Source organism: Abramis brama, assembly GCF_963993115.1.
Source record: "Abramis brama genome assembly, chromosome: 24".
In the NCBI taxonomy this organism is placed as follows: domain Eukaryota; kingdom Metazoa; phylum Chordata; class Actinopteri; order Cypriniformes; family Leuciscidae; genus Abramis; species Abramis brama.
Window position 1 is genome coordinate 23,822,212 of NC_139986.1, and position 14,696 is coordinate 23,836,907.

The 14,696-nt window shown below is 35.5% G+C and overlaps 1 protein-coding gene across 1 annotated transcript; it reads left to right on the plus strand.

The window, feature by feature from the left end:
• Window positions 1–999: 999 nt before the first annotated feature.
• On the plus strand, window positions 1,000–1,940 carry rbis (ribosomal biogenesis factor). Its single transcript, XM_084102715.1, has 3 exons — window positions 1,000–1,369; window positions 1,453–1,569; window positions 1,757–1,940. Exons 1-3 carry the CDS (start codon window positions 1,259–1,261, stop codon window positions 1,823–1,825), a joined length of 297 nt encoding a protein of 98 aa, XP_083958841.1. The 5' UTR covers window positions 1,000–1,258; the 3' UTR covers window positions 1,826–1,940.
• The last annotated feature ends 12,756 nt before the right edge of the window (window positions 1,941–14,696 follow it).

Below are 14,696 nucleotides of genomic sequence, written 5' to 3' on the forward strand. Positions count from 1 at the left end.
CTGCTACTACAGCTAATATTGGACGCTTTACAAAGAAAGACCTTGTGACTGAAAACAGAAATGATTTTTAAATGTGCTACGGTCAGTGTGTGTGTAGCCTAATGAAATGATGAACATATGGCTAGCGTAGGCTACTAACATGTTGTATTTAGGCTATAGTCACAAATGTAACACAAACACCAACAGATACTAGCCAGTAATTTGTGTATTTATTATTATTATTATTAATATTATTATTATTGTTGTTATTATAGGCTCTACAATAAAATAAAGAGCATAAAACAATTAAGTAACATTTTTTACAATTTATTTTTTAATTCGTAGATTTTAAACTATTATTATGATTGTAGGGCAAATTAGTACTGGAAAATAGCTTGTGATTTCTGTAAATAGTAAAACCGATGTTATATTAGTCGAGATGTTTTTAAATACCATTTTTAAATGTTGCTATGTGCATAGATAAAGTTACTATGTTTTGGATTTGATTGCCATCTCGTGGTCGAGAGTCGAAACTACTCTCGACCTCAAAATGTTTAATATATGGACAAACAAGTGGATAAATGCACAAATGTATCCTGTTTGATTGAGGTCCAATTTAAAATAAATAAAATAAATAAATAGGCTAAATGTCTAAACCACGTATTTTTATAGATTATATGCTACATATAGGCCTATGTGTAAATTTTTATGAACAATAAATGCATATTACTTTATAGATATTTTAGAAATTGTAGATATTATCTGAACTATCTGAATCTACCACACAACTTGCAGTCTTATGGCTGAGCCTGCCTGAGAGTTTTCTAACCCATGAACAAACAAATGTATGTGTGAATTCACGAATGCAGATTTGAAAAGCTGAACTGACAAATAAAGTGTAATTTCGCAGTACTTTGTTCCAATACTTTAATATCAATCAATCGTGGCCTTCTATTGAGTTTTCGCGTACTCTCCACATCGCTAGATGGCGCTGATGAACATTTACACTGACGGGAAAGCACAGAAGCCACAGCAAACACGTGGATGTAGGAACGAGCTGTTGATAGTTGAAACTGCGTATTCCTGTTTATGGAATAGAGGCGACGTTTTTATAGTTGAATTTGTTTCTTTCGACACGTTTACTTACAAATCTAGCCATATATTGGTATCCGTCTGCTGTTCATATTGGGACCTCTCGTTTAACTGGGATTTAGACGTCCAGATTGCGGCTTCATTGAGTTGAGGATTTATCAGAAAGTCTACAGGCTTCAAGATAAACATGGCCAAAAATAAACAGAGAGGCAAAAAACAGCAGAATGTATTTCAGGTTGCGAACAAACAGTCAAAACCCAAGACCAAAGCGAAACCTGTCAAGACCTCCCTGAAACATGTACGTTCATGTTTTGTTTACATTATTAATGTGTCTTTCTTTAGGACTGGACAGTTTTGAATATGTTGACATTCTCCCCCTAGATAAACACTGTGAGGAATGAAAAAGTGGAGAGCTTAAATCAAATGTTCACAGAAGTACAGCAAGATGTGAGAAATATATCAAAACCCACAACTAATGAAACCAAAAAAGGACAGAAGGTAAAACAATTTTTTTGCAGCTGTAAAATTGGTATGTTTTTATACAATTTTATGTAAAGTATGCTGGTGTTGTGTTTCTAAATGCCACTTGCCTGGCTGTTTTCTCTAATTTAATGACATGCATGCCTTATGTGTCAGTATGCTGTGTGTATATTATATAAGACCTCATGTAAACTGTGTATTTCAGGTGGTCAGAGAAGCTCCACGGGAAGCTGTCAATGTGGATGGTGCTGCACAGCTTTTCTCTCAACTCTAGAAAACAAAAAGTACATACAGAAAATGGACTCTGGACTAATAAGAGAAACTTTATACCATATAAGTCATAATGCCTGTAAGTCATCAATGTAATTTATTAAATGATTATACTTGCAGTCTTATTCTGTATGTGATTGTGAATCGCACAGCCATGCTTAAAGGAGACATATCATGCTTTTAAATTGTTCCTTTTTACATATAAATTATACATTTGTAGTCTATATAAAGCGGAACTGCAATGCTTGGGTCTGAATTCCTCATTATTATAGCTCCACAGGCCCCTTTTCTACCCCTTTTCTTATGTGCGTCTGAGAGCAACTCGTTTTGGTGCGGTCTCTTTAAATACAATTGAGACACTTCATACCCCGCCCACACTCGGTTCAACTCCACCCTGTTCGGCCATTTTTGTAGTTTGATAGCAGAGATACGATTATCTAGCGCACAGAAACTTTTTATTCACACGTTATTAACAAAATGTCAACAACGGAAGACTTGTCCAGCCAGCCTTACATGTTCGAGCCAGAGTCGGAGCAGGAGCGAGATGAAAATGAAGACGACGAACCTGTAGAACAACGTCTTCATATGGATGTATCGCAATGGTGTGTACTGTATTTACACATGAAACTTTGGTCTTCCGACCTTTTACCACCGTGTCGATTTATTTTGATTAATATGTGCGAGGGAGAGAGAGCAAGACAGCGTCTAGTTTGGAGACGGTGAAGTCTTGTTTGCACTTTCGCCTGGCTCTGAAGAGAGAGAGTGAGCGCGCGCGCGACCGGGTCTCTCTCTCTCTGCTCGTTCTTTCAGTTAAACATGCGCCCTGTCACGCGCGGCAGTTCATCTACATTAGACGGTGTAATGAAGCGTGTGGGTTACTACATCCAACAACCGAACATTTTAACTTACCCTCGTAACTTCTGCATCCTTTAGCTTGGACTACAAAATTGCAGCGAGAAATAAAAATGGCGGATTGCTCGAACTGTTGGGCCGGAAGTCAATGTCCTTATTTGGCAGTTCCGCTGCAAATACTGTGACGTCAGGGTTCGTACAAGGTGCTTGAAGTACTTGAATTTGACTTTTTGAAATTTAAGTCCTGGAAAACAGCCATATTTTTGAAGAGGTACTTGAAAAGTACTTGAATTATTAAAAATAGGGATGCACCAATTCCGATCTCGTATTCGTACTCGTAAAAATGCTCCGATACCAACAACCGATAGGCCTACCAGGCAGCGTGTGTATAGTAATAACACAGCTGTGGTGCGCGAGCTGATTAGAGAAAAACGCGCAGTGGATTGAGCGCGCACCGGCACAGATGCGCGAGCTGGTCGAGCACATCCCTTTAAACAGACATCAGTGGAAAGTTTGTTCAGTCGGATGTCAATGGCAAAGAAAATAAAACGAGGCATGAAGCTTATTATTAACGTTAACTGACGAGAGAGAGAGCGCACTTCTGTTGAATGCTCTTGATTGCTGATTGTTCACTCAGCACGTGTCATTTGGATTAAAACTAAATTGTATATGTAAGTAAAGTAAAACATGAACTGTTACCTGATTTATGTATAACGAGTGGTTCCCTACATTATTACAGGACGTTTGCAGGTCAAGAAGTTTAATCCGCAAACACAAACATCCGAAGTGTGCGCTCTGCAAACCAACGTCTTGATAGACAGTGCGCGAATACTGTATTAAATTGTCTTTCACGTCTTGCGCTTAAACGGACGAATTCACACAAGTTTATGTAAAAACGCCTGTCTAGGTGAGTATCCCAGTAAACAAAGTCGGTTATATCTCAAGTGAACGTAGCCATGTTCAAATGGGAGCCATGCGTTCGGTCTTAAAGGGACAGCTGTCTAATAAACCTGCTGCTGTGTTTTAATGTTCAAACAAAGGACAAATAAATTACTCACTGCTATTGACTAAATAGGCTACCCTTTTCAACTTAAAAAAAAAAAATCCATCTATATATAATTTATACAGTAATGAATATGCATTTTTTTCACATTTGATTACTGATTACTAGATCTACCTGAAAAACTCTAAACACTGTTTATTTCATTTGTAGCCTTTCTTTGTTCTATTGTATTTATTTGTCCTATTTGTAATTCGATTATTTGTTCTTATTTTGTTACTGATTGCTTACTTGTCTTTAATAATGTTTTAAATTCACATTAATTAGTCTGGTAGTTTTTGTTGTATCAAAATTGGATTAAATAATTGATATTTCACTGGTATCTAAACATTTGTTACACTGACCCAATCCTCAGCACTGAGCCCTTCTGGAGCTGCTCTAAATATACGTGCTGTTCTATTAAACGATAGATAAAATCTGATAGAGCAATAGAATGAACAGTAATTTATATTATTTTGGTTTATCTACTAATACATTTAAAAATTACAAATGCAGTGAAAATTCAGGTATCGATCATTGGTATCGGCGAGTACCAGAAATTAAAGAATGGGTATCGGACTCGTTCTGCAAAAAGTGGTATCGGTGCATCCCTAATAAAAAAAAATGTTGTTGTTGAAAAAATACAATCTTTTCACGCTAAATTAACGCTGCAGCCTGTCTGAGATATAGAGCTATTTCGCATGGCTATGAGCATGATATTATGTATATGATAAGTATATAATACAACTTTCATTCTTCAGGTCAATCATATATTCATAGAAAAAAAATCTGTTTCAATATCCTTTCAATGGTTAAGGTGATTTCACATGCCTGACAGCGCTGGTCAATGGATTGATCTCTATGACATGAAACATTAGTTATCATATATATATATATATATATATATATATATGTAATTTGAGTAAAAAAATAAAACAAATATATTGTTTGATAAGTGCTGATTGAAGTCCTTGAAATCCAAAAAAGTAGTCCTTGAAAGTCCTGGAATTTCATTTTACAGAATCTGTACGAACCCTGTGACGTAATAGTTCAAAAAACGTCATATATAACAGAAAAATCGGAACAGGTTGAAAAATATGACCAAAACAGAATATAAAGATATCAACGAAGCACTTGAAGAGAATAATTTCATATTTTCTGTACTTCTAAACACTCCAAATATACAACAAAATGCATTTAAGGGCTAAAAAAGTGAATTTGGCATGATATGTCCCCTTTAATGCAAAATATATATATATATATATATATATATATATATATATATATATATATATATATATATATATATATATATATATATATATATATATATATATAATAGTATAGTATATTAGTAAGTTTTCCCAGTGCATTAAGTTTTGGGAGTTGAATATTGCCTTTGCTTGCTGAAACATAAAGAACCAAGTCATTATAGACTGACTATCAATCAGAGCTGTTTTGTAACAGTCTGCTGTGACAGGCTTTATATATTCTTCGGATCGATGTTTGAACTTGTGACCCACTTGCAAGAGGGATGGCCACTCGAGTTGCTGGCATTTAGATCATTAGCTGGCGTTTTATGTGAATTAGAGGTCAGGCTTTTTTAAGTTCTCAGCACTAAAACAGTATTTCGGAGCTTCATTGTGAATTGGCTTACTAGTCAGCTGGTTCAGCAACAAATGTCAATTCTGCCTCATGATATTTCAAACCCGTTAGCCTATTTCTTCCATTAAACACAAAAGGATAAGTTTTGCAGAAGGTACGTTTTTACATAAAATGGAGATGAATTCATTTTTGGGGGAACTTTTCCTTTAATTCCTGTATGCAAAATTTGCCATTTATTGCGCTGGCTTATGATCACAGAAAAAAAGAACATGAGTTTGAGAACTAGCCTAATTAAACCAATGAGTGAGACGTGTGCTTGTGTATGTGTATTATATGTACACTACAATTCAATGGTTTGGGGTCTGTAAGAAATGACAGTAAAGACATTTAGAATGTTACAAAATATTTCTATTTCAAATAAGTGCTGTTCTTTTGAACTTTCTATTCTTGAAAGAATCCTGAAAAAAAATGTATCACGGTTTCCGCAAAAAATATTAAGCAGCACAACTGTTCTCAACATAGATAATAATAATAAGTGTTTCTTGAGCAGTAAATCAGCATATTAGAATGATTTCTGAAGGATCATGTGACACTGAAGACTGGAGGATGAAGCGTTCAGCTTTGATCATAGGAATAAATTGTAAAATATATTAAAATAGAAAACAGTTATTTTAAAATGTAATAATATTTCATGATATTGCACTTTTTGCTGTATTTTTGCTTAAAAATAAATAAATGCATCCTTGAAGAGCATAAAATATTTAAAAAAAAATTAACTTCACCCCAAATATTTGAACAGTAGTGTGTCTTATTTTAAGTTTTTGTGTGTGAGAGAGAGTTTCATTTCCTAATGTGGTGTGATAACAGCTCAAGACCACTAGAGGCCACACATTTATTATAAAAGCACTACATTAACAGCAAGACTGCAGATCGGCTGACAGATGCTTATTTTTCTCCCATTCACTTAAAATAAAACTAAATTATGTTTGAACAAGCATATTATTATTTCTTAATAAACAGGGATTTGAATCTGGAAGTGTTTTGAACTGAATGTGCATCTCTAGTGGACACATTAGTGTTCAAAAGACACAAACGTGATAGCTTTACACTATTATCTGTCTGTTTACTGGTGTGTAAGTGCAATATCTGTTTTTATTTAGCACAACATTTGGGTGTTTAAATTCATTCATTCTGACACTGAAAACTCGGACCCATGAATACAACAAAACTTTAGGAAGGATGAAAAAGACTGTTTCTCAATTATCCACTGTAGAGAAATACTTAAATATTAAGTATTAGCTTAATAGAATTAACTTAATAGAAAGCACATTATGTTTTTTCACATAAAAAAAACATAAAAAAAATGATTTTCATGAATAATGAAAGTGCGAGCAATGTGCGATCTGTGCAAATTTAACCTGTCGATATATGTCACTCTGAAAACTTGAGAACGCTGTGACATTGATACATTTATTTATTATTTTTTGCCCTTAATGTGCTCCATATTCTGTGCTTGGCTTTTTGTGAAACTCTGTTGTTATTGTTTTTTAGAGCAGCTGGAGGTGTTTCATAAGGTGGTGAAAAGCGTAAATATATATTTCAGCTGGTAAATCAGCATCATCTCTTCACTACGGTTCTGCAGGAAACAGATGATTGCCTTCTAAGCACTATAACAAACAGTTGTTGAGCACTAGATGTCCAAATCCTCCTCAAACAGGAAATTGAAATTTGCTCCGAGGTTTAGGACAGGATTTAGGTGTGTGTGTCTGTGTGTGTGAGATGGTGAAAAAATCCACACATAAGCGTTTTCTCTACAGCTGTCAAGCATTCTTCTTCTGATCTTCCTGATGCTCCAGTGAGATTCTGAGCTCTGCACAGCATAAAACACGAGTCTAACACACTCGAACACGCACTCACTCTCCACAGAACTAATGCGCCAGGCGATGCCACCTTAGACTGTTCTTTGGCACTGTCTCGCATTCATTTGTCACAAACCCACAGATATCATTTCTCCTTCCAGTCGCCTGTTAATGTGGGAAAGGGATTTTTCGACTCACATAAATGGATCTTTACAACAGACTTTCCTAACCGAAGGGAGCTGTCAGCAATTTGGCATTGCATTAGTGTGGCGAGGCTCTGTATTATCAGGGTCTCTCTGGTAATTTCAGCATTACTGATACTGTCTGATGGAAAGCACTTAGAATTCAACACACACTGCTGCTGTTGCCATCTGCAAAACCTCCTAGAGTTCTTCAAAACAGGTCAGATCAGCCACAAACTGTGAGGTTGAGCTGGTATTGACGCCGTCCCCTGGAAACCAGAGCTGGATAAAGAGTCAATCAATGTTAATTCCTCAGCAGCGCTTTGCTGTGCCCAGCATTGGCAATTATATGTTCCGTTCTGGTGTGCCGAATAAATGCTTGTATTTATCTCGGGTCAGTTGTGATTCAGCTGCTTATTGGAGATACTTGTAAGATACAGCAATTACTGTGGGACATTCAGAATGTATTTAATCATTGAACTACTTTTAACTTGAGCACCTCTGTGTGAATGGCCCCTTTTAAAATAAGTTGGGGTTTTTTTTACACAAAATGTTTCTTCTGTGGTATCGCTGGAAAACACAAAATGGATCCTTTATTTAAGCTTTATTTTTTAAGAGGCTAAACAATAAAATACAAATGAACAGCATTTGAAAGAAGCAAAGCTTTGCAGTGTTATGAGTGGCTGAGACAGGCTATTGGTGAATACTAAGTCATATTTATGAGATTTCAAAAAGTCGAAAAGTCTTAAAGTCAAAAAGTCAAAACAAGTCATAGTTTTGACTTGTGTCATACCAAGTCATAATTATGAGAGGAAAAAATCGAAATAATGACTTTCTATGCATAACTATGACTTTTTAAGTCGACTTGGTTATAGCTATGTAATCATTTCGATGTCATAGCCTAATTATGACTCACATAAGCATGATTTTTCAGGTCAGTACGTCGTTATCGACATAAATATGCTTCATTTTGCAGTTTATTTTGGCTAAGAACCCCGTGTCTTGTAGTAGCCTACAGCCTACTGAAGTTAATGAAAAGTTAATGATAATAATAATATTAAAGTTGTACCGGCAAAAGTGCATGTTCAGTGCTGTTCGCGAGTGTCACTCACGACGAGTCCCCACAACAATCAACTAAGTTAACCGCTTACGTTTCCAGGGCTGCCAACTCTCACGCATTGAGCGTGAGACTCACGCAATTGACACTTTTCACACGCTCTCACGCCACACATCCATTTTCTCACGCACAGAAAAATTGTGGAGCAAAGAGGTACTTTTAATATTAAACTAATTCTCAGCTCTTAGATTCCGTCAATTTTATTACGAAATTCAGACAAAAATACGTTTGGCTCTTGTAAATGTGACGTGACAGATCGCTGAGCGCCTCAGTTCAAGTGCACGTGAACCGATCACCTGTTACTTTTTTATTTAAAGATGCAGTACAACTTACCGAAAGTATACATGATATCGACCAATTAGTGTTTTTCAACCACGGAAAGAGGTCAATATAACAGCAGGAGAACAATTATGTCACATAACGTTACATTTACCTCAGGAAAGCCATTTAACGACCATAGCATGTTAATTGAATAGAAAAAATAGCTAGAGAGGAGATTTTGCTGAGCACTATATTACATATTTATTATATTTTTACTAACTTATGTAATTAAATAATTGTTATTATAACAAAAACTGCATTATATTTAATTTAATGTTATTTTTAACCTTTAATAATACCAGCAGATTGGGCCCTCTATGTTTACAGCATTAGGTGAGATTATTTTAAAAAAAAAATTTTAAAATTTAAAATAAACATGTATCCAAATTAGTCAATATTGAATCAAAATTGGAATCAAATCACAAGAATGGAATTGAAATCTTGAAATTTTTGTCAAGCAATAATAAAAACTGTATCCTATACCAGTCATTGTACAATGTAAACATTGTAACATGTTGTCACTAAACTTCATAAAATTCTATTTAGTTACCAAATGTTTTGACAATCACAATTACACTTATTGTGATGCAATATTTGTTTTTACATACCACCCACCCCCCTCGCCAAAAAAAAAAATCTCACTCCAAGCTAAACTCAAAAGTTGGCAGCCCTGCGTTTCTGTGGTAACCTAACAGCTCCTGCACTGGGTTCAAGCTGGCGAAAACCATTCTAGAACAGCAGTGGAAATGTAAAAGTAGGCTTTATAAACTTTAATATATCATTTTATTGAAACGGGTGCTTTGCTGCGCAAAGAGACATTTCACCCGCTGGTACTTTCACTTTTGCGCAGAGACAATTTTATGTCCTATAAATGTGTCGTATTTGATAATCCGCGCAGATTTCAGTTAACGATTCTGTTTAAAGTTATTACTAACAAAACATGAATGAATGAGAAAGAAAAGAACAGGATGTGCTTTATATTGAAAATAAACATTAAAAGCGCGATAAGTCGCGAAAGAGAACTGAATTCCTCTGACAGGATGCTGTGCGCGCGCTCCGAGCGCAACACGGACAAGCATAGTAGCCTTTGTCTCCGGTTGCGCGCCTAAACGGCCAAATAAACAGAAATATATGCCAAAATGCCAAGTCGAGTATTCACGTAAACACAGCAGATAGTAATGTGTGCATTCACTCTCTCTCTCACGCACACGCACACAAAACAGGATTTATGCTCATCACTTGGTTGCAACTTATAATTGTTTGCTGAATATTTGTTTGTTTTTTTAACTGTCTATGGACCTAATAATTACTACTGTTGAATTTTTTATTGAAAAAAAAGCACGTCTTTAATAATATATACAGTATATAATTTTTTTTTCTCTACTGTGGCTCTTTTGGAAAAATGCATTATCCAAAAATGAAAAAATGGCTCTTTGGTCAAAAAAGGTTCCCGACCCCTGTTGTAGACTATAGACCTTATGCGCCAGAGAAACGAAGGCGCCGCCATCTTTAGAATATTGTCTATTAACTTCCGTTTTTGCGGTCGCTCTGTATATTTCTATGGCATTTCTGTCCAGGAGTAATTCGCTTTTGAAGAGGATTTACTTAATGTAAAGTTAACGAAAGTTATAATGAGGACTGTAATGTTTAAAGCAGATGACTTAACAAATGTAAGTCGACCGGGAAGATTTTAAAACGAGCCGTTCATTAATAAACAGCAAAACACTGTGAAAATACAGACCGGAAGTCAAAAGACAACGAGCGCAGCGCTTAAAAGGGGCGGGGCTACATAAGGGCTATACGTGCAGTTTATGGCGGGTAAATCTGGGTCTGAAAATTATACTAGGCCTACCACAAAAATAAGTGAGGTTTCCTCGAACTTTACCATTTGAAGTTTCCAAAACGAATCTTAACCGGCCAATTAGAGATTGTTTGAAAAGTCTGATCTCTCTCTCTCTCTCTCTCTCTCTCTCTCTCTCTCTCTCTCTCTCTCTCTCTCTCTCTCTCTCTGTTTTAAGCTCTTAAAGGTCTGAGCGGATCTCGTTTCACACACGAATGACTCACTGCTCACCGCAGACATTCATAATTATAGACAATCTAATGATTAACCCTACGTCCTCACATCAAGTCTCGTTATGCCCTGAATGCCACCAAGATGAAGAAGGTGCTGCCTGTTGTTCACTTTAAGACTCAAATTGATTTAGCTGCTCCAGAGCTCATAAAGAAAAGCCTCATTAATCTAGACCAAGGCTGACCTTCAGTGAGTGAGAACTACATGTTCTCCTACGGTTTCTGAAGTTGAATTACAACCTGTACTTTGCACAGTGTTTTTGGACTTCTAAGAACATTCTGTAATGTAGAGGATTTTAGATTTTATGACCATATCAGAAATGAGCGTGATGTTGCATGGTGACTAAATTATTGCATTTTGATGAAAGATATTTTTCTTCGGGGGAAAAAACATGCACTGAAACATACACATGCATTAAGAATAAACTGCATATTGTTATATTTGCAAGATTATATTATTTAGTTACTTGACTTTCTTGCCTTAAAAGGAATTTAACGTGTTTCCTATGGAAAAAAAAGTTTTGACTGATTTGACAGCCCTTTTTTTTATAAAGTTTTTGCATGACCGATGCAAGCTTAGTCTGGAAGAGAACACAGCAGATCTTTTTCTGCTCTGCTTGCACAGCTTGACAAAAAAAAAAATGGACATTTCTGACAAAGGCTGATGTGGATTTGTGTAGGAAGGAAGGCACATCGATGCTGATTTGACCAGGAATCAGAGGAGTAATCATAGGAGATCAGGACAGCTTCACATAGCACATTTTCGTTTTGTGCTTTTGTTGAGAATAATCAAGGAGAGTTGTGCTGCCGCATTATTCCAGCCTTTTCTTCCTCTTCACCAGCTACTTCCCTCTCAGGCCATTTTCCTTCGGCAGTGTTGATTACATAAAGACCCTTGATACGTCTTGAAGACAGCCAGAGGACAGAATAAATGCAGTCTGCTGTTCGATCCTGGTATCAGCTCAGGAACGAGACTGACTCTGAGATTCCTCTCACTGCTGTAGCCCTTCAGTGTAGTAGTGACTTTCACAGTGTTGACCTTACTTTTAAAAGGAATTACTCGAGCAGATTTTCAAGATTTATTCTGTTATATGTTTTTGGGGAGAGTTGTTAAGAAGAGTGGTGCTTATCCTTAAAGTTTCAAGAAGGTTCTGTTGTTGTAATGAGTTACTGTTTAACTCGCATACAACTCGTATGACAACTCGTTGTCTCTTGTGTCTTGCTTATTTCAAGCATTGCATTAAGGATAAAAAAGTTATAGCATGTTAATGGGCATTAGCTATTGAACTGCTTTCAATTGAGTTACTCAATTCTGTCAGGTTTCCACTACACAAGGTGTTTGAGTCTACATGGTAATTTATGTTAAGAAATCTCTTGTGTAATGTGTAACAAATTCGGTTGTAATTATCAAGAAAAATTGAATTTATTTCATCCATCCCTTTCTTTTGACTTCTTAGAGGCCATTTACAGGACACCGTTTTCAGCTAAAAACGGAAAAATGTTTAGGCCTATGTGTTTTGGCCATTCGTTTACATGACAACAGCGTTTTAGGGGCCTGAAAACTTTTTTTACAATACCGTTATTGTCTCCATGTAAAGTATAAAACCACAATTTTGGGAAAACTGTGTATAGTCTATAGATGCGTAGTTTCTTTATAAGGAAACATCGCCAACTACTGGCCTGGCATGTAATATAGCATTTTTAATCGTTTTCGCGGATCCGTGTGAACGGGGATCGTTTTGACAACGTTGTCGTCTTTATGCGAAAATCACAAAGGAAAAACTTTTCAGTTTTTAGTACATTGTTGTCATGTAAATGTATGCCCTTAGTCAGTTTTTAATATATTTACATAAGAAATTTGTTGTACAATTAATTTTTAAATGTGTATTAGTATAATTATAATTAGTGAATTTAAAATGGTGTATTTTATTATTAAATAAGTATAAATGTGAAGTAATTAATTCATTTTAATTACAAGTGAGCTTTTAGAAGAAAAAAATCACATTTTAAAATATACAAAATGGCAATGGAAAAGTCATTTAACCAATTGTATTCTAAAAGAATTTTTAAATGAAGATAATTTAAAAATATATATATATTTATATAATATTTCCCTCCAAAACTCATCATTAAGCAAAGGATTGAAAGCACATATCTGTCTGAAACTCATAAATCTGAAATCTTGAAAGCAAATCATCCCAGATAATAATTTTCGACCGCTGCTGGCCCGTGACCTCTTCAAGTCATTGCCCATCAGAAGCAGTTCGGTCTGTTCAATCAAAACTCAAGGAACATCAGTCTACAGAGAGTATACGGACCCCAGACAACACATGGGCTGATGAGGACATGGAAGCCTTTCCCACTTCAACAATGCTGAAGGAAATCAATATGCAATTTTCTCCCTGATCTGCGCTGGATGCTGGAAGAAGAAAAAAAAATCCATTTTCCATTCCTTCCACCTGAGCTTCCGAACAAGTTGGTCAACAGCTTTTGTTCCAAAGACGATAGCCATTAATTATGACTGAAGACTTAGACTAATGTTTTAACAGTTGCATTAATACATCTAAATAAATGGAGGTTTAGCTGGTCCTAAAAATTAAAGAGATGTGTGGTTTATAAAAAGTGCTCAATGCTTTGGTCTTAAAATCAAGCAGTTCAGTATAAAATACTTTTAAGCATTTAGTAATCCTAGTTAAAGATACACTATGTAGCCTAACTTTTTTAGTTCAAAATGAACTAAATTTAAATAATGAGTCATTATTTATAATCATCAATCCTTCTTCCAAAGCGTGTTTTTGTCTTAACCTTGATTCACTATAAGCCTATTATATGCGTTTATATTTTAGACCTGTTGGTTTTCATGGGAAATTGTGACCATGCGTCACTTGCCCGTGCGTGTCTCGTCAAATCATGTCGTAATCTTTTGTCTGCTGCCAAAAAGAGAAGAAAAGAAAACGCGACAGAGCTCGTAATGAAACCAGAATCAACATTGGCTTGGCTTTTCGGAGATGGTGAGAACTGAGGCGGTTTTTATTACTAAACAGGTGAGTAAGGTATTTTATTGAAGATTTAAATGGCCATATGTAGCTCTCTAACAGAGTTCATCTATTGTGAAAGGTCATATTCATCCGCACAGTCACGCAGAGCCGAAACACAACCAAAACAATGTTCTTCCGCAAAACGGTCAAACGCTTGGGTCAAAAGTTACAGAGTAGCCGTTATCATTGACGTTTACTGATAGGCCTACTTTATTAAAATAGCCTATATATATTTTTTTTTTATCTGTTAATATTATGTAACGGACCCGAGCCAACATGAACTAACAATGAACAGTTGTATATTTATTAACTGTAGGCTATATTGATAAGGTTAAAAAAAGATTAATAATGTATTTGAATTAATACCAACTAACAATGAGCATTAACTAACTTTAACTATTGGGACTTTATTATAAAGTGTAACTGACTAAGGGATTCAGCTATGATTTCAGAATCAAGAATTTCAGAATTTTTTTTTTTTTTTTTTTACTCATGTCTGTCTTCAGACAATATATATTTTAGTTTTCACAACAAAGTCTAGTTCACATCAGGAGATTGTTTTGATAATCTGTTATCATGATATCCTGACCCGCTATCAAGGGTTCAAAGACAATTTAACAAGTGATATTATTGCTCATAACTAAGATTAAATTTAGTAAGTTTCATAGTCACCTCTAGATGACATATCAGAACTCTTTCCATAATTTTTTTTATGGCAGTGTGAGTCATTAGAAAACTTTGCACAGATTATTGTCATAACAACCAACTTCATTTGAATATTTTTCAAATATG